The 23500-nt window shown below is 46.7% G+C and overlaps 1 protein-coding gene across 7 annotated transcripts in view; it reads right to left on the reverse strand.

Annotated features, from left to right (window-relative positions):
* Positions 1-23500, reverse strand: part of TANC1 (tetratricopeptide repeat, ankyrin repeat and coiled-coil containing 1) — a 252456-nt gene that overhangs the window by 37040 nt on the left and 191916 nt on the right. For 5 of the 7 annotated variants that reach the window (XM_027560005.1, XM_027560042.1, XM_027559992.1 and 2 more), the window contains 8 exons: positions 20380-20502; positions 19006-19287; positions 18109-18263; positions 15141-15372; positions 13613-13779; positions 11252-11859; positions 6305-6413; positions 4920-5042 (listed from right to left, as the gene is read on the reverse strand). In XM_027560005.1, coding sequence (XP_027415806.1) covers positions 4920-5042; positions 6305-6413; positions 11252-11859; positions 13613-13779; positions 15141-15372; positions 18109-18263; positions 19006-19287; positions 20380-20502 — 1799 coding nt within the window. The remainder of the gene's footprint in view (positions 1-4919; positions 5043-6304; positions 6414-11251; positions 11860-13612; positions 13780-15140; positions 15373-18108; positions 18264-19005; positions 19288-20379; positions 20503-23500) is intronic. The other 2 variants (XM_027560022.1, XM_027560011.1) reach the window with 1 other exon arrangement.

The raw sequence follows: 23500 nt of genomic DNA on the forward strand, positions 1-23500 counted from the left end.
TTCTGACTAGGCTGGGGCCTGGGGCTCCCAGGTGGTTCCAGCTGGCAGCCGCGGCTGTAAACACACCAGGTGAGGAGCGCACCTGTGGAGGGAGCGTGGGCTTGCTCCGTGCCAGGCACTCTTCCCACCGTGGGATCTGGGCACCTATCACTACCCTCACCCGAAAGGTGGAAATAAAAACAGTTGCACTTCCTTGGGTTGTTGTGAAGATTAAAAATGAACATGCCACACACACAAAGCACTTAGCACAGCCCTGAGCATCCTATAAGTGCTGAATAAATATTACTTGCTATTGTTATAATCACTTTTGGGGGGAAAAAAAAATGAAAGTGTTAGTCGCTCGGTTGTGTCTGACTCTGAGACCCTGCGGACTGTAGCCTGCCAGGTTCCCCTGTTCCTGGGATTCTCCAGGCAAGAATACTGGAGCGGGTTGCCATTTCCTGCTCCAGGGGATCTTCCCAACCCAGGGATCGAAACCAGGTATCCTGTATTGTAGGCAGATTCTTTACCATCTGAGCAACCAGGGAACATTAACGGATCTTTAAAAGAGACAAGGGCCCCAGTCTCTGACCCTCAGAAGGCACAGGAGGGCGCTCTGCCCCAGAAACTGGCTGACCCAGAGGGCTTGTCCTCCTGCCCCCACCGCGCCAGGGCTGCTCATCAGCACAGGCAGCAAGGAGACCTCACGCTCCTCTGAGGGCAGGTGTGGGCCCATCACAGCCTGTGGGCAGCTCCCCTTCACCACCACCACCAGGCACATGCACAAGTTCTCAAGTGCTTTCTGGAGAATCTCAGTGTCCAGAAAGAAGGTGAAGAGCAACTAAAAATAACTCACTTGGCCATATAATAAATGCCAAGTCTTCTCCCAAGAGCTTCAACATCTCAGTGAGGTGTCCCCTCACTCTACGATGCAGGTTCTTTAGTGACCTTCACTTCACAGGTGAGCAAACTGAGGCTCAGAGCAGGTAAGGCAGAGATTAGCCCCGGGCACAACACTAACTTCTATCTTATCACAGTCCAGCAGCTGAAGCAGCAGCTCTGGCTAAGACTATTCGGCATTCAGGGAAGCAGAAAAATGGTTCTTTCTGTATATTTTTTCCCAACTACGTGGAAATCTTCTGGTCACCACCACCATGATCTCTCTTTAACAACTGGAAATGGCAATATTACCTATACACACCTCTGGATCGGATGAATGCAAGAAAATGAAAAAGAGGGTAGGGTGGTAGGTAAAATGACGTGATCATGAAGAACAGAAGAGGTTCTGTCCAGCATGTGGTAAAGTGGGAGGCTCGGTTTTCTCACTGGAGGTTTTCATCAGTACAACTGGTGTAAATAAATGCGTGTTTCCCAATAATTATGCAGAATACAACTGCATCCTTTCAGCCAGGAAAGTTAGGCCAAGGTCCACACCTAACTCCTGTCTCCTCCCCTCCCTGCCTCCAGCTGTGAGAAGAATCACAATCTTAATTCCCTTGAGTCCACAGCCTTAGGAAGCCTGTGGCTGGCAGCCAGCCCAATGGAACTATGTGAGCAAAACAACCAACTGAACCGAAGCCTGGGGGCCCTGGTGGCAAGGACCCCAGAGGGCCAGCCAGAGCTCAGGCTGGCATCAGCCTGGCCTGGCTATGGTAGATCACATTGTTAGAAATCACGGGCATGCCACCAAAATTAAAATTCAACTACCAAGTAATTACTCCAGAGCAAGTAGCTTTAATTTACCAAAGTGGCAAACTGCAATTATTGCTCAAAATGACATCCTTTCCTGTATGACAACATTTAATACTCTCTGAAAAAAAATTCCTTAATTGCATGCATAATTTTAAATTACTGTAATTTGTTCAAGATTCTGTGAAAAATCACCCCCACCTTTTTTTGAAAGACAAAAGAAACAGAAGGATAATAGAAAGTCTTAAAGTTCTGTGACTAAGTTATACAATTTGGGGGGATAATGTTAGATGTAGACTACACTGGAATTTTATAAAACAAAGTAAAGATGAATAACTTTTAAAATTGAAAATATGTTAAAGAGGAAAGTTTATAATCCCAGGCGGGTCAAGCTCATTACACTATTACATGGTACCTTTTAATTTATTGTCTTAAAAACTCATATTCAACAGAGTATAACGTTTCCCATTTACTTTTCTCCATATTAAAATAACTTTTGTGCCCATAATTCATTAAAACAGTGAAAACAGATACTTCCATTTTAATTTTTCTTTCTTTGTTCCTTGCCATCATTACAGAATTTTACTAATTATGGAGAAGCCAAAAGATATACTTTCAGCTGAAATAAGAGATGAAACTATTACAATAAACTCAGTTCCAGTTTCTATAACAAGTAAAACAAAAACTCGAAACACAATTTCTTCATCACGTGAAATATGTCCTTGGCACATTCTCTTTTTTCAGAGTAACTCTATCTAGAAAGGAAGTGCTCCTTTTGACTAGAAGCAGCAGCTTAGAGCTGCTGCTAAGTCACTTCAGTCGTGTCCAACTCTGTGCGACCCCATAGACAGCAGCCCACCAGGCTCCCCTGTCCCTGGGACTCTCCAGGCAAGAACACTGGAGTGGGTTGCCATTTCCTTCTCCAATGCATGAAGGTGAAAGGTGAAAGTGAAGTCGCTCAGTCCTGTCCGACTGTGAGCGACCCCATGGACTATAGCCTACCGGGCTCCTCCGTCCATGGGATTTTCCAGGCAAGAGTACTGGAGTGGGGTGCCATTGCCTTCTCCGAGCTTAGAGCTAGTGCTCCTTAATTACAAAAGCGGCTTCCCTGTCTTCACCCCATGAAACTTGCACATGGCTTCAGTCAGGACACAACCCTCAAGTCTACCACTCTGCAGAGCGCAGGTTGGACACAGGGGTTCCTGGGAGCAGTTCTCCAGGGCTGCTCTGCTTCCAGATGCCCTGTCCAGGGGTGAGCCCAGCCGAAATCCAATAGGCCCTCTGCCTCTCAAGACTGGAGCCCTAACAGCACTGAGTCCACCTACACTTTTGCATTTGTAAAGACCTTGTCTGAATCCACCAGGGGGGTGGTGGCCTTTCTCTAACCAATACCCAAGCTCTGTACTGGGCGGTAGGCCTGTGGGCGAGCCGCTCCAGGGTCAGAGCCCTGCTGGGTCCTTCCTGACACCCAGGCTCCTTTGTTACACTCTCCACTTCTAAAGACCAGCAAGGAGGGATGTCATGTACCCCCACGGGACCAAAGCCAATAGTAATTTAGTTTATTTCAAAGTTTCTAAGACAGTAGATCTGAAGTTTTCACTGTAAGAAAAAATTTATAACCACATGTGGTGATATTTGTTAACGAGACCTTTTGTGCTATAAAAACAAGTATCACATCATTAGGCTGTTCATCTAAAATCTACATCAACTATACTTCCGTTGAAAAAAGAGAGAAAAAAAAAATAAGGAAATACAGCCTGCTCTCTGTATTAGTAGGTTCTGTATCTGTGAATTCAACCAACCACAGATTAAAACTATTTGAAAATAAAACTTTCCATAAAGTTGCAAAAAAGCAAAACTTGAATTTGCTGTGTGCAACTCTTTATATAGTCTTTGTATTATATTAGATATTAGAAGCACTCTAGAGATGATCTAAAGTATATGGGAGGATATGCGTAGGTTATATTCAAATACTGTGCCCTTATATATGGGACTTGAGCATCCTTGGATTGAGGTGTCTGTGGAAGGACCTGGAATGAATCCAAGGGACTATTATACATCAGGAAAGCAGGGAAGGGAGAAGAGGGGGCAGTGCTCTGCAAGGCCTCGATCCCCAGACACACGTCCAAGGTGGGGTGCTGAGGGTGGGACATGTTGACAATAGGGGAGAAGAGACATAGAGGTTCCCCCGGGCCTGGAGAGGGTGTGGGGACAAGACTCTTCCATGGCACCATCTCAGGGGCATGTGGGTTCAATGAACCAAAGTGAGGAGAAGAAAAAGATTCTTGGAAAATTCTAGGGATACCCTTGACCACCTGGTGACAATGTTAGGCCATCCTTGGGCTACTAACAAGAGAACAGGTATGACTTTTCATAGCAGTGACTGAAGGGGAGAACCTGGCTACCTGGGAAACGATGTCAGAGCTTTTGAAGGCAGCCAACACATCAGGGCCTGGGGCTCAAAGGCCTGGAGTCTAGCAGCTACATCAAGCAGGTAAGAAATATAAATGTGAAGACAATTACAATCTCATCTTACTTTGCACTGGGGAAGATGGTTATAAACAGCTATAATGTTAAGTCAGGAGTTCCCACACGCCATGGGAGTTAACCCCTCTTTGCTGCCTTAAGCAGAAACTTGGCCTCTGTGTGCTTTAGATTCTTAGACTGCATTAACGGAGGAGGGAAAAATCTACTCTGAAAAGCTCAGCAAAATACTGTGAAATATTAGCCACTGATGGGGAGTGAGGAAGCCCTTGGTTCAGCAGCAGGCAGACCCTGATATACTTTCCGAGGTCATAAATACATGTGTGTACAAATCTTTAATAAAGTTTTCCTCTTTAAAGTGACCAACCCTTTGCCTCTCATCAGGGCTTAATTTCCTAAGAACCGTAAAGAGATAGTCCAGATTAGAAGCTAGGATGCTTTAAAAGTCCATTTTCCCTGGAAATTCCCCTCTGACCTCTGCTTTCCTTTGTGAACTGTTTCCCTTATCTCATCTACTCTGAAACAGTCACCATGAGCTCACATAGCAGCTCCTGACCACCCACATCTTGCTGCCTCAGCAAAAGCCAGACTTGTGGAAGAGAACCGGCAATGGAGCAGTCACGTCCATGTGCTTCACACCCAGAAAACCGCCTCTTTAGAAGCATCCCAGCCTCCTTTGCCCACAACCCAGGGCAGGGGAGAGCAGGACCATTGATGCAACAGTGGTCAGGCGGGGACTCTGGCTCCCTGGGCAGAGGGCAGCTCACCTTCACATTGGGGGTGTAGAGATTCCTGAGAGAGGCCAGGGCCGCGGACAGCCCCTCGGTGCTGTACCCGATCCACAGGGCCTGGAGGTGGCTTGAAGAGATTCCTGTCTTCTTGCTGAGGCCCTGGGAAAAAACAGCAGCAAATCAGCTTTAACATCTCCTCTCCCACATGCAGCATGGGTCTGAAGCGGGTGAACGTCCCCACTGAACACGAGGCAAAGGCTGTGTGCCCAGAAAAAGGCTCGGACCTGTAAGCATTCCCGTCCTAAAACCAAGGGTCAAGGAACCAGCCTGCCTTTGCTACAGTAACTGTCTGCCTGGCGGAAAGGATGGCAGTTGAGGGAAAAGTTTCTCTTTATAGAGGTTCTCTAATCAATTAAAGGAAGAATAAATGTTAGAATATCACCATTTATAGTCCTTAACGAAGGAAGAGGCCAGTCATGGCTGATGGCCTCCCACCAAGCGCACGAGGTGTTCTGACCCCAGAAACCTCATACAGACTCACAGAGCATTTTAACTCTCCAGGCAGACCTCAAAGATACTGCAGGTTTGGTTCCAGACCACAGCAACAACATGAGTCATGCAATTTTTCTGGTTTCCTGGTGCACTTGAAAGCTTTATGTTTACATGATACTGTAGTCTATTCAGTGTGCAATAGCACTGTCTAAAAAAATGTATTAATACATACCTTAATTGTAAAATATTTTATTGCTAAAAAATGCCAACCAACATCTGAGACTTCAATAAGTTGTACTAGTAACATCAAAGATTGCCAATCACAGAACACCATAAGCAGTAACAAAGCAGAAGTCTGAAATATTGCAAGAATTTTCCAAAATATGACACAGAGACATGAAGTAAGCAAATGCTATTGGAAAAATGGTGCCAAAAGTCTAGTTCAATGCAGGGGTGGCACAAACCTTCAATTTGTAAGAAAAAATACAATTATTTGCAAAGCACAATAAAGCAAAAATGCAGCATAACAGGTTTACCTGTATAAAGTAATTATGATATGCAGGGGGAGTGGTAAGGGAGGAATCAAACCTGAACCTGATTAAACTGCTCAAAATAACTACCAAAGAATAAAAAATCCAGAGGAAAAAGGAACAAGTTAAACTAGGCCACAAGAAACAAGCACACCATCAGAAAATCCAGGTGGTAGGAAACTGCAGAGGTCACATAACTTAGCCTCTTCCATAACTATTTAACAAAGAAACAAAGGGGAATGAATGAAGTGGAAACTTGATTTAGAGGGTGGAAATGTGAGAACAATGGTTACTTTCAGGCAGGGGCCGTGTCTGGAATGGGGCTCACAAAGTTGTCTCCAGGACCAAAACCTCAATGCGGCACCAATGAAACCCTCCCTCCAGCGGTGTGGGGCTCACCTTGAAAATGTGTGCCTTCAGGATGTGATGGCCAAGCTCCATGGTCTGCTGGCGGTTCAGCTTGCCCTCCTGTCGCGAGAACATGAACGCCAGCAGAGCGTGCCCGTTCCTAGGACGAGAAACACAAAGGCTGGTAACCAAAGACCCCAGTGCACCTCCCTGCAGGCCCTTGGGGTGAACATCACCAAACGACCCCTGAACTCTCCTGCTGGTGTCTCAGCATCACCGTATGAGATGGGTGGAAAGCTGCTTTTTCACAGAGGATACCAATGTTGTTTACTCCTTACGTCATCTTCTCGGGACTCCCCTATCTCTGTGGAGTGACTCAGAGAGAAGCCCCAGGACAGGGCAAGTCTTTGTGGAACCACCCACTCTGTGTTCATCGGCCATCACTCTCATTTAAGTCTTTCACAAAAACACAAACTCCACGAGACTAAGGGTCTTGTCTAAGTCACAGCTTGGTCACAATACCTAGCAAATGCCCAAGACTCAGTAAGAACCCAAATATGCATTTCTTGGATGGATGGACAGATGAAGGACAGATATGTGCAAATGGACAGATGGAGCAGAACCATACTGGACCTGACCCTAGGCCTCCTGTCAGTACAATCACCACTGAGGGCAGACCTGGGCCAAAGGACAAGACCTTACCATGGGAGGGAAAGCAAAACCAGGCTGCACGCAGAAATAGCTCATAATCAGAAAACAACTAGCATTTTAGGCTCGAAAGGAACACAGCTCCTTGTAGGGGTAAGAAAGCTAAGCTGTGTAAATGTGTTTGCCATGTCTGGGCACAGGGCGGACATCAACTGGCGCCACCAATTAATCCCCTACCAGCCCTCTCATGAAGAAGCCACTTATCCACTTTCCCCTCCATGTCTGTAGAACTTATTCCGTCTCCCATGGACTCCATGCCTTCCTCTAGGCCAGTCTGGAAAACATGCTAAGGGCTGCTTACTCCAGCAGCAGTGACTGCTGCACGAGGTGAATCATTTTCATTTCTATTAACCTGACACCTGTGAAATTTTGTTCTGCTGAGAAAAGGCAGCTAGTTGTAGAGAAAAAGATAAACACTGTGAAAAAGAAAAGCATTCTTCTAAATGTGTTTCCTAGTCGTTGCTGATCTAGAGGATTAAAAGCATGCATCACTTAAATCATATTTATCTATCCAGATGCTTGCCTGTTTCTCAATTATACATCATGTTACAGATGAGGAAACCAGGGCAGGTGGAAACCACAGGACTCTTTTTCATCCTACAGGAGAAGGTGTGACACGTAACCACCCACTGCCGCTGAGTCTCCCACTTACTGTCTTGTAAGGGTCTGGAGCACGTGCCCTGTGCTCCCTTGCACACACCACCTCCCAGACCTCACGCTTCGGCTCCCCTTCTCACAGGAGCACCTCCCCTGCCCCCAGGGAAACCCCTCTCTGCCGTCTCCCAGTGCGCCATGCCCTCCCTGGCCGACATCAATGGGCTAGTCCCACATGACTCTGATCAGGGCCAGTCTCCCCACCACCGGCTCAGCCACCCTCAGTCTCCCAGTCTGCTAGCTCTGTGGCCATGCCAGCTGCAACCACCACAAAACCTGCTAAGTACTGTGGTTGGCTGGCCCTGGTGGGTGATGACCACCCACCCTTCAGTGGTTGGGCCAAAGGTGTCCGGTGCACTCAGCTAAGCGTGTGGCTTCCCACCTCTCTGAGGAAACAATTCACCACACAGTCATTGGGTACCCGAGCTCCTCTACACTGAATATACCTTTACATCCTTCCTTCCTAAGATCACATGCCTCCTTCCAAGTCTACCCACACTTACTGTCCATTTCCCAAAGCTTACACATATCCAGCCTTTTATCACGTGCCAGATGCAGAAAAAGTAACTAAGTTATTTTATTAACCTGTTTGACCCTGTGAATCATGAAGTATCATGATTCCAAACTGGTGTGCTTGGGGGAAACAGAGGCCTGTACAGGAAATGATGGGCCCAAACAGGTGATGACGACTGAGTAGAGCGTGACCACAGTCTACGTAATAAGAGCCCCTGTGCTCTTCCTCAGCATAACCTGACTTATCCAATCATTTGTGCATTAACATCCCCCTAGAACCAGCACCTTGTTTGATACTGGGGATCTCATGGGGAACAACGTGAGGTCCTTGCCCTGAGGAGCTCTCAGCAGCTGGACTGGAGACCCGTAAACAAGACAAAATCAAGCTAGAATCGTGCCGTGAATGGATGCTGCAGAGGCAAAGAGGAGACTCGCTGACCCCATTCCCTCGAGTTTCCAATTTCTCTCCCTTCACGGATTGTGTTTCCATGAACATGCTGTCTCAAGGATGCTTTCAACAACATCCCAATCCCTTGTGTTGTTTAAAACATAAACCAAAACTTTTCCCCACCCTCAACCCCAAACCTCTCCACCCTTTTACTTTCCATGCCAGGATGCTGGCTCTCCTCTTTCACTCCTCACAACCCAATGGAAGGAATCTCCTGAAGATCTAGGACCCTCCTCCTGCAACGAAAAGCCAATGGCTTCCTCTGAACCCTCAGCTCCCTTCACTTCTCAGCAGCACCTACTTCCTTCCCCTCCTTCCCAGAAATCCTTCTCCCTGTCCCAGAAGTCCAGCATTCCCTCTCCCCCAACCGCACTTCCTCACCATGTCCCACCATTGCCTCTCCATCAACGATGCCAGATCTTTAACTCCAACCTCTCTTCCAATTGTTAGACCCCACCTGCTTTGGAACCCCACCACCAACCCCATGAGCTCACACTGCTAAACTCCAAAGCAGCTCCTGCCTAACAAAGCGAGCTCCGTGCCTCTGCCTCTCTGACCTGCCCTAAGAGCAATGCCATCCCTCGTTTCTGAAGCATAACACCTCAGAGTCATCCATACACAGCACCTCCTTCTGCTCAACTCTGCCTGTAGGCCAAGCCAGGCCCACCTACCTCATGCTAGCAAGGCTGCTCTCCACTTCACTATCTTCCTGTAAAATGGTCTGACTTGGCTAAATATATCATAGAACATCTGTCACCTAGTTTTTACTGACTGGCTAAATAACCTGGGAGTTAGTTTATTGTCCCAAAGCACTTTCAAAAGACAATCAACTCTTAGCCCAGTGTCACCTAAGAAAACACCCTATTTACAACATAAAAGAGCAGCTAGACCAAGATAGTCAACGGTAAGTCAATATTCATGGAAGAAACATATACGTTACCATATGTAAAATAGATAACCAGTGGGAATTTACTGTGAGACACAGAAAGCTCAAATCAGGTGCTCTGCGACAACCTAGAGGGGTGGGGTGGGGTGGGAGGTGGGAGGGAGGTTCCAGAGGGAAGGGACATATGTATACCTAGGGCTGATTCATGTTGATGTATGGCAGAAATAAACACAATATTGTAAAGCAATTATCCTCCAGTTAAAACAATAAATTAAAAATATATTCATGGGAGAAAGGGAGTATGTGGCTCACAAGTGCTTATTCATTTCATTTCCGGGCCTTAGCATTGGATTAAACGGCCAGGGCAGCCCAAAGGAGACAGCTGAGAAGCTTATCAGACCTCTTACACAGGGCCGGGAGCAATTCTGAATCAGAGAAGGCAGGAGCAATGATGCTGGAAGTGAACCCACCCTTATCGAAGAACATTTGCGCTTCAAATTCCTCAGTCTCTCACCCTGACTAACACCACGCTGCAGGGTGGGCAGGCTTCCCTCCTACCTCCTCCCCTGGACAGTGGGGAGAGCTGTGTCCTGGCCCAGCTCTGCTACAAAGCCTCAGTGGACCTCTGACTCCTCGGATGCAGCCGCCCCACCGCAAATGAGGCACCTGAACTCTGAACCCGATTCCTCCCAACCCCAAACCCCAATTTGCTATCCCTGCAGGACACAAGTGCAAAATGAGGTGGCTGGAAGTGATGGCTGCGTTCCCCTCTGGGGCCACAGATGCCTCAGATCCCCAGGACGAGACACCACAAGCTCAAGAGGTGGCAGAAAGGCACTGAGAGGCAGTGTGCAGATTCCCCACCCCGCAAAGGAACAGAGCCATGAACAGGCTTGAGGGAAGCCAGCTGTTCCCTGCAGCTGGTCCCACACTCTCCTGCACGTGTCCCTGAGAGAGGGGACTGGGACCTAGAAGAGAATCACAAAGAAACACTGCCCGGGCACCACCAGCCTCTCCTTCATCCAGATATACTAAGGAGTCCTACATTACTAGCAATTAAAGGAAGGAAGCTTTCACATGGAACTCTACTCAATGCGATGTGGCAGCCTGAATGGGAGGGAGGTTTGGGGAGAATGGATACATGTATATATAAGGCTGGGTCCCTCCACTGTTCACCTGAAATGACCACAACACTGTTAATTGGTTATGTGCTCAGTCGTGTTTGACTCTTTATGACTCCACAGACTACAGCCCGCCAGGCTCCTCTGTCCATGGAATTCTCCAGGCAAGAATACTGGAGTGAGTTGATTCCCTTCTCCAGGGGATCTTCCCAATCCAGGGATTGAACCCATGTCTCCTGCATTGGCAGGCAGATTCTTTACCAATAGTGCCACCTGGGAAGCTGGTTAACTGACTATACCCCAATACAAAATAAAAAGTTTGGAAAAAAACAAGTTTTTGTTTGAGGGCTTCCCTGGTGGTTCAGGCAGTAAAGAATCTGCCTGCAACTCAGGAGACCCAGGTTCAATCCCTGTGTCGGGAAGATCCCCTGGAGAAGGGATTGGCAACCCACTCCAGTAGTCTTGCCTGGAGAATCCCATGGACAGAGAAGCCTGGCGGGCTACGGTCCATATGGTCACAAAGAGCTGGACAGGACTGAGCGACTTGCACTGTATCATTCATGCTGTATTGTCTTTCTGCAAAAGAACATGAATCGTGTTTGTGATCCCTTCGCCAGCCAGGCATCAGGCTTCCTGCACAGAGCTGCTGGGTAAGCGGCCTGTCATACCTGGGTTCACACAGGAAGGCTGTGTTCTCGCCATCTGCTCTCCACACGAGCCACTCCCTGAAGGATGGGTGGCAGAACATGCGGGTTTTGTCTCGACGCTTGATGAGGAAGCAGGAGAGGGCATCCATCCTCTGCTGGAAGTCCTCCCAGCCCTGCTCCCCTTGGACGTGGCCGGCGTTGATCGCCTGAAAGATCTGCTCATCCGTCATGGGGTGGAGGGACGCCAGGGCCACATTTAAAATGGGAAGTGCTCTCTCAAAAGCAGACTGGGTCATGAACTTCATGTTGCACTGCAGCAGGTAGAGCTCAGACAGAGACACAGGCACCACCTTGTAGCTGGCACTCTTGATGACCAGGTGTCCCCTTTGGAAGAGGTCCAAGGTGAGCTTGAGGTACAGGTAGGAGCCAAGGCTCCGCAGAACCAAGTGGCTGCTCACTTTGCCGATGAGGGCAGCATCAGCCTTGCCGTTCAGGGAGATGTTGCTGAGGATGTCCTGGCTGCTGTGGACCCTGTGCTGGACGTAGGCGTGCAGGTCGCTGTGGATGTCCTTATTGTCTGGAAAGTCATCCAAGGACAGCTTGACAAATGGCAGCTCGCTGACAATTTCCTGCAAAGGAACAGGGCCCCACAGTGTCACTCCACGGAGATTTCTTTTTCATGTCAGCTGCACTTCAAACCAGATCCCCGAATTTTCTTTCAAGGAGGATTTTCATGGATTACAGGGACTCATTGTTTTATCTTAAAACATGTAATAGGATAAATTGAAGATAAAAAGCTTATGTGAAAGAAATGCCTGATGCAAGATTAAATCAGAAAAGGCTTTCCTGAGGCCCTTATCTGAGGATGCAGAGCCAAGTGAGATGGAAGAGCCTTGAGCTGACAGTGACAACCTGGCTGCACCAGCAATGGGGCACTGAGACCCCAGGTGACCTGATATACCCATAATCTTTACACTGTGCAACTGGTGATTCAACAAGCACAGACACCCACCACCACTGTGCATCTAAGGCCATGGCCAAACACTGGGATCAGAGGCATTCTTCACTGTGCGTCAAGATTCCCAGCCAGGGCATCTGAAACCGCCCCCAGGCTGGGCCCCGCAGACTGCTGTAATGAAGCTGTCAGACGTGCATACAGCCCACTATTTTTTTGTTGTTGTTAGTTTTTTTTTTTTTTCTTTTGTAAACTTTTAAATTGAAGTGTGACATACAGAGGTGCACAAATCCTAATTTCATTGTGTCATTCACTTTCGCAAAGCCCAATACACCTGTGGGACCAGCCGGGAGACACAGAGTATTACCAGCTCCAGACACCCCGTCCCTTTGCCATCCCACAGGGTAAGCACCTGTGGGATGACACTTAACAGTAGAGGTGAATTTTGTCTTTTTTTTTGTTTAAACGTCCCACCATCATTTCTGTAGCATGTCCTCACTGAATGTGACAGCTGTAGGAGGCAGGCTGAGGACTGTCACCCCACAATGATGCTAACTGAGCCTCTGAAAACTCAACACAGCTCGAATGTAGAGCACAGGATTCCTGCTCCCGTGCTGCTGACTGCCACACTCTGCTCACTGTGAAAAGTGACTGAAAAGTGTATGATCAGAGGTCTATAAAAACAAACGCAAGTGCAAATGAGGTCCAATTCTACTTTTAAAGGGGAAAAGAAGGACCCAAATGCTATTTTTAAATAAATATCATCCAAAAAGGGAAAAAAATAAAAATCCATGTCTTGCATCATTACTAAAAATGGATAGGGGTAGATGTAAGGAGTCAATGGTTGTTAAGATGTAATTACAGAGTTCAAATGAGGGGACAGCTGAGGAATAGAAAAACACATACACTCTTCATTTTGCTGCAAGTGTTATCTCACGTTTAAGTTTTAGGAAAAACTGGACCTTTTTTTCAGAATTGGCTTTAAAAATCTTCCTCCTTTATCTCTCCCTTATCTCTTCATTGAAAAAAAGAAAAAAATTCACTGCAAACCCATACAAATAACTACCAGCAAGAATAACTTGAAATCCTAGTAGGCTTATTGGCCAGGCACCTAAAACAGCCCCGCAAACTGCGTTGCGAAGAACTGGGGCGAGACACTTCCGTTTTGGAAGCACCAATGTAGCTTAATGAAAGTAGGGAACTTACCTGACACCTTGACCAATGTGCCTTGAGGGTAAAAAGGTTAGAGCTTTGCCTGTTTAGGGCCCTGTACACTAATATTTCAAAGTTCTAATACACTTTTCAATTCAGCAGCTAAATGATTTACAACAGTTTAGGTTGTTAATGTTAACCTAAAATTATAATGATAAAAATTTCAAAATTGGGGCATAAGGTCTTGGAAAGAGATTTGAGAATTCTTTTTTTACCTGGAAATTGGCTCTTACAGTCACAATCAACTTCAACCAAGCAGGGAATTTAGAAATAATCTTGGTAATAAAGGAAGAAAGCGTATCTCCATAATCAGGTTTATGAAACTCAGCTTCATTTAAGCCATCTATCAAAATAATGTATTCTTCTTCAGGAATTTTCTGCTCTAAAAGATAAAATGATTTTTTTAATTAAGAAATTCTACATTTCTATAAGACAGCACCACCCAGTGTATTTTAATGCACAATTTAAAGTGTTTGGGAAAACTAAAAAGGTTTACATATGGCAGAATAAGTGGTTTTCACAGAAGCATATTTTCTATTAAATTTGTAATGAAAACCGGAGTGCAGAGCCAAAAGAAGATCAATTCCCACCAAACAGTTTTCAGAAACATTCGGCATCACACGCATTAGCAGGATCTCACCCACGTGCATGATTACAGTTAGCTCTTCAAGAACTCCTGTCACTGGAGTGAGTGACAGCAAAGACAGCCAGCACACACTGAGATCAAACCTGCAAAAGACTCTAGGTCCTGCCCCGCCCCCGCCCCACAGAGCTCCCCTGATGGACTCTGGGAGGGCAAGCTGACCCTGGAAGGTCAGAGCATCCCACCGAAGGCACACAGCCAGTGGAGGCGAGAACTCTGCTACACAGAAACCTCCAAGCCTGCACCTAGCTTTCTATTCACTGGTGCCAGCTTCCTGCCCGGCGATGAGGAGCAGTGATGGCCCATCTGCTTCACTCCCCTCTCCCTGGCATCAAACGGCAGAACTGCTATGGAGACAGGTAGACTAGCTCAAAAGGTAAGGAGCAAGGGGCAGGAAGGATGAATAGACAAAGGCTCAGAATATCACTAATGTCCCTACTGAGATGGTCAAGGGCAAAAAAACCCAAATGGCCACCTCAAGAAATGACTTTAGCTTCAACTGAACAGTGAAAGTGTGTCCGTTCGGTTATGTCCGACTCTTTGTGACCCCTTGGACTGTAGCCCACCAGGCTCCTCTGTCCATGGGATTCTCCAGGCAAGAGTACTTGAGTGGGTTGCCATTCCCTTCTCCAGGAGATCTTCCCAACCCAGGGATTGAACCCAGGTCTTCTGCACTGCAAGCAGATTTAGGGTCTGAGCCACCAGGGAACAGAGGCCCCTGGAAAAACATGCTGGCAAGTTTCCCAAACAATCAACGTGCTCCCAATGTACTCCCTTGCTACTGAGGAGTGCAAAATATGCAGACAGCAGTTTCTAGGGAGCAAGTCATCTAAATAACCTCTGGTTACAAATTAGCTACTTTGGAAATGTTCAACTGGGGAGCTAATGCTTATTGGAGGTATTCTATTTTTAAGGACACTATTTGGAGGGGGACAAGGTGGGGCCCTGGACAGAGGATTCTGAGGAAGGGGAGGAGACATGCACCCCTACATCCTCCCTGTGCCCACTTCGCTCCCTCCCCCAGGGCCTAGCAGACGCCCACCCCCATTCTGAGGACCATCCCAGGGAGGGGGAGGACATGGCTGGCCGCTGGGAGGTACCGTTTCTCAGGCTTGTGAGTGGCTCCAGCACGCCCCGCTTGAAGGCGGCCACCGGGTCCTGCACACAGGACCTGAGGCTCAGCATGCTCTGGAGCTGGGGCTCCCTTATCAGCAGGTCCCGGTAGGCGGCCAGCTGGTGGGAGCGGCAGAGCAGGGCCGCGATGCTGTGCACGAACTCGGGCACCAGGCACGTGTAGGTGTTGTCGGCCTGGCAGTAGTGGTAGGCCACGACCTGCGGGGAAGCAGAGCCGTCAGCATCGCCTGTCCTCTCCACACGGCTCCTTCCACGCTCTCCAACAGGATGCAGTGCTCCCATTCTCTAACAAGACGCGTTCCTTCTATTCCCCAGGACTGAGTCACCATTTAGCTTAATGGACTCAGTCATTCCTCCACTTTGGAAGAATGCTAAAATTTGCTGAATTCTAGGCAGACTTTAAGTTGTAGCCACAAGTCTGTCATGACTGCCCCTAAGATCACCACAAGTTACTCCCTCTGTGTTGAATATAAAAGAATAAAAGTTATTCAGGAAATGGAAAGTCTACTCTGGCTTACAACAATTTCGAGCCGTCTGGACAGTCTTGATATCCACTAGAACCATAGTCAGTACACGTCTGTTTTCAAATAGAGCAGCATCTCCTTGGGAAACTCATTTCCAGCATCCAAAAAGCAGATAAAATTGGTGGCAATGAAAGCCAGGCTGTCAAGTCACTGCTGCTTCCTCTTGGTGGCAAGAGGGCAAGGCAGCCCGGCTCAGGCCCTCAGCCTCCTCCCCACACTTCCAGCAACACCATGGAGAAGTTCAACAGCAGCACTGTTTGAAGGATCAACAGCAGACACTACCAAAATCCTGCCTATCATGTGAAGGGACACACAGGAGAAGGGAGGCTCCTGCCCAAGCGCTGAGAGGATCCTTTTTGTTGGGATGGATTTGAAGTGGCAGCAGGCTATTCATTAGAGAGACCCCCAAGGAAAGTGCCAGATGTGGCTCTGTCTTGAGAGTGGGGGGCATACTGCAGACAAATGAAAAATATGTGACTTTCCCAATGAGGATGAATGGAGGAATGTAAGCACAAGCTGGTGCTGGTGGTGGTGGTGGTTTAGTCGCTAAGTCGTGTCTGACTCTCTTGCTACCCTATGGATGATAGCCCACAAGGCGCCTCTGTCCATGAGACTTCCCAGGCAAGAATACTGAAGTGGGTTGCCATTTCCTTTCTCCAGGGGATGTTTCTGATCCAGGGATCGAACTGCATTGGCAGGTGTCTCCTGCATTGGCTGGAGGGTTCGTTACCACTGAGCCACCAGGGAAACCCTAAGTACAAGGTAAGGAAGGTGAAAAAGGTCAAAACACATTCATGTGAAGTGCCCTATGTTTTTCAGAAGGGTCTGTGTCACTGCTGTCCCACTCAGGCCTACAAGCCCTGCAGAGGCAGGACAAGAACCACTGGCTATGGATCAGAGCTGAGGGCAGCAGACACACAGGTTAATGCCCTGCCAGGGTGATAGTCAGTCAATGGAAGATCTCGGGTCTGATTCCAGGTCTATAGACTCTCACAAAGCAGGTGGCAAGACAGGTGTGGCCAATTTGGAACCCACGTGACTTCTGTTTTTGATTACATCTATCATGGACACTGGAGAAGGAAATGGCAACTCACTCTAGTATTCTTGCTTGGAGTATACAGTGGGCTACAGTCCACGGGGTCGCAAAGAGTCGGACATGACTGAATCGACTGAATACGCATCATGCACACTCAGAGGGAAGAGACCTGCTCTTCCATTCTCAACTGGACAGAGCTTAGAAGCAACGCACGGGGACCTGTGAGCTTGTGCAAACTACCAGTGAGCCAGCACCACAGTCCACCTAGCATGGTGTTTGATAATAGGAAGTCTGGCAATCCAAGAGTGGGGCATGAAATCAATTTGGAGCCATAAAGTCTTTTTTTTTTTTTTTAATTTAATACAGTGAACTTTATAGATGTAAGAATAAGTATATGTTTTTGCTTCAGTTGTGTGTGTGATGATGTGTGTGAACACCAGATGTTTAGTATCACATGTATTTCTTATTGTGGGTCCCAAACTGGTTTTAAAAGCCACTGTCACAGGGTGGCTGTGAAGTCTGCACCATATCCCTCATCTCAGATCACCCGTTCATGGCCAGAGGACTGCCCCAAATCAGTGGTCAGGGTGTTGGGACTGTCCAGGCTGGGTGAGGAATAGCCTTCAACGGGAAAGCAGAAGCAAGGAGCAGGATCTGGGGCTGCGGAACATCCGTTTCAGTTCCCCTGCACCAACCTCACCCGAGGGGCTCCTCACAGATGCTTCTCACCACTGTCCACCTGTGGTGGTTCTCCAGCATCACCAGCTCATGCCCCTTCTGCCCTGGGAGACCCAAGTGGCTCACGAGGAATGGGAGTGGTAAGTGCTGCTGTGCAGGAGGGCAGCTTATGAACCTGTGCTGGTTGTTGAGCAGATTGAAAATTTCAGAAGGACCCTGATGATCAGGTCCTAGGAAGGGAAAGTCAGCCAAGTCTCTTTACAACATCACAAGAAACCTCTGACAGAAAGACACTTGAAACCAAGGGCCCTAGCAAGAGAGTACAGGTGGGGAAGGAGGCCTGGGGCATGGTAAAGGCTCCCAACCTCCTGCTTTTATACCAAATGAAAAATGAAGGAGGGCATATGCTTACAAGAGTGAGTTTGTGGTGAGTGCAATGATATCTATGACGGCTTTGAGGAACTCTTTCAATTCATCATTTAAGATGAATAAAAGTCCACCGCCAGTGTCCTAAGATATTAATTTTCATGAGTACCTTTTATTTGAAGTACTCCATCACAATTTTATCAAAAGCTGTATTTTTAAGTTAAGCAACTCTTGTCTCCATGTTAAGATCCCTTTTTAAATTCATTTCTCAAAAGCCACACTAGCAAATCTCTCTCTCTGGGAGGCTCCCATAGGACAGGAGCAGGTTACCTTAGAAGCCAGGTATTTCACGGAATCCTCTCGTGGTCTCTGGTTCTCAGGATCAGATCCAGACACTGGGGGGGATTTAGCCGCACCAGAACCACTTGTAGAAGAAGTTGGTGAAAGCAGTGGAGTGAAAGGAACATCCTGGGAGGAATCTGAAGCTGCAGTGAAGAGACCAGTTTCATTATTTACAAGGATAGTGTGGGATGCTGAACATACTTCTTGGTTGGACCTGGAGAGTATTTTAACAGCTAATGAGTGAACATGGTACCAAATGCAAAGGCCCAAATGGGAATACAGGCTCCCTCTCAGCCCTGTCTCCCACTACCCAGGTGCCCTCCCAGGAGAACCGCTGTTCCTGGCTTCATTATTTTTGGTTAAAAAAAAAAAAAATCTTTCCTGGCTCCCTCTTCCTGTTCACCCTGTTAGAAACACTTTGTTTTATTACACATAAAATAAGCTGTGGGTTGTCAAATTTGCCACTCCTTCCCAGTTGAAGTTAGTTTTTATAATTTTGTTAAGTCCAGCATAGAAGACAAAGGCTGTGAAAAACAGGATCCAAAAGAATTCTGCACAGACTCCTTCTGGCTTCTTCTGCTAGAAGACTGATCCTGAATTTTAGGACCCTGAATTCCTCAGAGCACCTGATCAGGCCTCACTGCCCACATCAGGAGGGTGACGGGCCTGCCAGCTGGGAGAATGCGAGGGAGGGCCGGCCTCACCCCAGGTCACACCTACAGAAGACTGTGAAAGACAGAGAATTCTCCAGCACGTGGTCACAAACCTGACACAGCAGCTGGAACATGAGGAAAACGGGAAATTTACGTCTATCCAAACAGCAATTCCCTCCACCTTTCTTATGTTCATGCAATAAACGGGACCAGCAGTTAAACACAGACATACTTTTCGTTGATGAGCTGGGGCTGTTGGAAGCGATCTGCCTCATGCGGCTTCCATGGCAGCTCAGTGCCACCAACTTAGAAATGATAGCCGTCTTCCCAAAGCCCACGTTTCCAACAACCACCGCGCCTCTGTTTTCTGTCAGTTCTGTGTTCCTCAAGTTTTCTTCTATCTGGTGAAAGAGCCAATCCCTTCCCACAAACACAGAGTCTGTGGTTATGCTTGGTACTTCAAACAATAATGGTTTCAACAAAATGTCTTGTGGCTTGTAGGGAGCAAATCGTGCTTAGGGGAAAAAAAAATCATTATTTTAGAAGAATGTCATAATTTTATACACTAAAAAACTCAGTTTATCGTTGCTTGTATGATTTTACAATACAAGGGATCTATCTGCAAGTATTTCCAGCATGGTTCTTATAATACTTCCTGCTGCTGCTGCTGCTGCTGCTAAGTCACTTCAGTCATGTCTGACTCTGTGTGACCCCATAGACGGCAGCCCACCAGGCTCCCCCGTCCCTGGGATTCTCCAGGCAAGAACACTGGAGTGGGTTGCCATTTCCTTCTCCAATGCATGAAAGTGAAAAGTGAAAGTGAAGTTGCTCAGTCGTGTCCGACTCTTCACGACCCCATGGGCTGCAGCCCACCAGGCTCCTCTATCCATGGGATTTTCCAGCCAAGAGTGCTGGAGTGGGATGCCTTCGCCTTCTCCGATAATACTTCCTAATACCTCATTTATCATACCTTATTGGTCATACAAAGGGTCCTATTAACATGACTCTAGCCCTTTCATACTTCTAAGTTATTCACATGACTCAAGATAGATACACAGAGGATTAGAGAAAGTGATGAAGGGGCCAGATAATGTCTCATCAGTTTATCTGAAATAGTACCTAAGACCTGTTTCTTCCACTTCTGTAGGAAAAAACAGAAATGCATTTCCCCTGAAGACAGTGTCCCAGCTCTTATCGGGGTGTGGTGATACTTTGACCCTTATTGTGAGGTTTTTGGCCATTCAACTGTGCACTTCAGCCAGAAGCAGGAGGTGGCCCCCAGAGCCTAAGGAACTGGAACAAAGCTGATTCTTTGTTGGTGACCAAAAACTATAGTGAGTCATGACCCTTCACTTCAAAATAACATATTGAAGAATAATTTTTCAACTCCAGAAGCAAGTTAATTACATAACGTAAGGAAGAGGCTCCAAAAGTCTTAAGGATGACTTCCTAGCACACCTTAGAGATACAAACTTCTTGCACACATACACTTCATATCATGTTTTAAAAACAGCTGGCTTGAATGCTGGTTACCACAGACTTTCCATGTTTAGCGAATGAGCTCATCACAGCCATAATCACAGCAGATGCAAAGATAAATAAATACCTTTAACTTCCTGTGCCCTACCTCCAGCTGTATTGTGCCACGGTAACCTAATTGATGTCCGAAGGGGAGCATTTCTCTGTCCGTCCAAATAACTCAGGTCTTCCAATTTGGTTGAGCTCGTTGCTGCAATATTAAACCGAAGTTTAGTCTCTTCAAAGTTGAGTTTAATATCATACCCAAACTACAAAAAATTATAAATTACAAAGCCATTCACTTCAGGCTTTCAACAAAATTTACTTCAGACTGACTTTGGTTTGGTTTGCCCGCCCCCATTTATTTTTCTGTCAGTGTTGTTAATTAAGAAGTGGACAAAACCAAGAGCTCCTCATTCTTGAGCCAAAGTCATGTTGATACAGTTGCCAGAATCTCCATTACTCCAGGAAAGAGACAGACCTCACCAGAAATTTTTAGAAGAAACCTGAATCAAGTGAAACTCAGTAATGCTTCAGTACTGACTGCAAACACACAGCACAGTGACTTTTCATCTCTGCAGCTCGAGAGAGTCTTACGCTGTCACTAGAATTCCAGCTCTGCTAACTAGGTGAGCACATTCTGCCTGGACAATTCCCCAGGGCTCAGAACCCTAAAAGTCAGCTCTTGGCAGTAAAAGTAACCAAGTGGACTTTATCAGAAAGCTCCAAATTTTTATGTATACATTATAGATTATATATTATACTATATTATGTTTATGTATTTTTTCACTTCTAAAAATAAGTAATCACATTTTCCTCTGATCAAATAAGTAAGAGTCACAGCACACAGTTACATGTTAAAAAAGTTTTACAGATCTAGTCAAGCACATATAAGGTGAATTATAAAAATAATCGGTACAAAACAATTTTGTTACATCTTAGCAAATTTTTAAAGCAAATACACAGTTCATGTTTCCATCTTAAAAAAGGAACCTTCTCCTATTTATATATTCTAGGTCACAATGAAAAAAATCTACATAAAATCAAACCCAATCTGGTTTGGGGGTTAAGGAGCCCATTATAAAAATAATGACGATCCTAGACATATGATTATCTTACAGAGATACAGACATCACTTGAGGGGGAACAATGAAGGAGAGGGAGTTCCTATTTCCAGGGCTAAAGCTTCTAAGAGTGGTGAGATCATCAGTGTGACAGAATTTCGAAGGACAGAAGTCAAGCTGGGCCATCTGCTTGCTGAAAACCCTCTGGCTACCCCATGGGCTCGGATGCAGCAGCCGACCGCCGGCCAGCACCATCTGCCTGGTCTGGGCCCTTCCTACTGCCCCTCCTAAGGCCTCGGTCCTTTTCTTCCGCACTTTTGGCACTAGCTCCTCTCACTCCTCCATTCAGCAGGCACATGGGTGGCTCATGGCCTGGCTCTGTGACAGTGCATCCACTCTGCTGCTGTCTCCAGAGGCCAACTGGCCCTGCTCAATGTCTAAGGCCACAGAGAAACCTCAGACAGCTCGACCCTACGGCAGCACACACTGACGCTTCTTCAGTGCATATCCACAGCCTGTTCACATGTGCTGCACACAGTACGTCAATACTCCACACAGATCTTTCCTCTTAGAAGGATACAACTAATTCCCTATGCAGGACTTCCAAGTGAGCCTAAGGTTTGGGACTCCAAGGCAACATCTAGCTTCTCTCCAGGTCCTTCACAACCAGGGCACAGGAAACTCCCCAGATGGCCAGCGGGACCACACCCATGTCCCTGACTCCCTATAGTCACACTGCTTAGAACGCATTTCCAGGCTCCCACCTGGGACCTGGGACTTTGACTCGGGGCTCTGCAAATGACCCCTCTTCGGCACACCTCCTTGTGAACACACTTACATGTTGAAGGCTGAGACAGAACGAGTAACCCCAGCTATATTCTGGCCACAGGCTGGTTCGGTTCAGAGCTGGGAGAGCCCAGACTGTCTGACCTGCTGCCTCAACCCCAGAGGGCACAGAGACGCCTATAACCTCCAAAGGCTTTCCACTTACCTCCTTATCCTGACCCCTTAAAACATGACATTCAGTTCAGAACTTTTTGACAACCAAAGGCTTAAGAAGAAGAGACTATAAAGAGTGCTTCAACGAAAGGACTGCAAAAAAGCCCAAGTCTGACACAGAGGCAGGAGATACGAGGTTTGAAATACCTCTTTGCAGATTTTCAGTGACTGCAGTTTCAGTTCCAAAGTAGGGGAGAGAGCAGCCCAGCAACTCCAGAGGTCTATGCTAAACATGAACACGTTGCTTCGAAATGGACCGCTGCTCATCAGGGCTGCAAGCCACCAGCTGCTGGCTCCCTCCACTGTATAAAGTGTCATCACAGCCACTGAGAGTGATGGGAGAGGGGCAGCTGTGCCGCTGCAGGTGTTCAGTCCCACGCCCAGGCGACACCCTAGGACGACAACATGCTGTCCTTTCACACACCCCTAGGAATTCTCAGACGCTACAAAAATTAGCTCACTTCTGGTATTTAAATAATGAATGCTTTCAAAAGCCTGAACTATTCAGGGCCCAGAAAAATCAGAGGGAAAGCAATAATTTCGTGCTGCAATAAATCTACTGCTAATACCTCTACAATTAAATTAATTATACACTCATGGCATACATACATTGTGTCTAACATCTGGGTGAGAAGTACATTTTAAGATGCTGCAGGAAAGAGGGTTTTTTGGTGGGGGTGGAATGGGTAGATGGAGAAGCAGAGGGAGACTTGTCTAAGCTGAGCAAAGGGAACATCTACTAAAACCCCATGGATTAACCTACCAAAGGTAAGTGCCATTAAGTCCAAGGCAATTACCAGTCAGAGTCTCAAGAAAACTGACTGGTAATTCTGTTTGTTGGTTTCCTAAACTAACCAGTGTTCTGCGATTTACTTAGAAAGTATTTCAAAAGACAAAAGACAAAAAAAAAAAAAAAAAAACAGTAGTCCAAAAAGGTAGAGCTCAATTATCCAACTTTTTGATTATCCAAGGTATCATTTTAAAGGCTTCTCATTCTGCTTTTTAATGAAGGAATAAAGTGTCTATGTTATGTATTTTGATGTGGTATATACAATAATAATGAGACTGCAGCTTTCTAAATCAATTCTACTTCAACAAATGCTTTGCCAAAGAAAATCTCTGTATAGCAAACAATCACCAAACCTA

Source organism: Bos indicus x Bos taurus, chromosome 2 (genome assembly GCF_003369695.1).
Source record: "Bos indicus x Bos taurus breed Angus x Brahman F1 hybrid chromosome 2, Bos_hybrid_MaternalHap_v2.0, whole genome shotgun sequence".
NCBI classification, from domain to species: domain Eukaryota; kingdom Metazoa; phylum Chordata; class Mammalia; order Artiodactyla; family Bovidae; genus Bos; species Bos indicus x Bos taurus.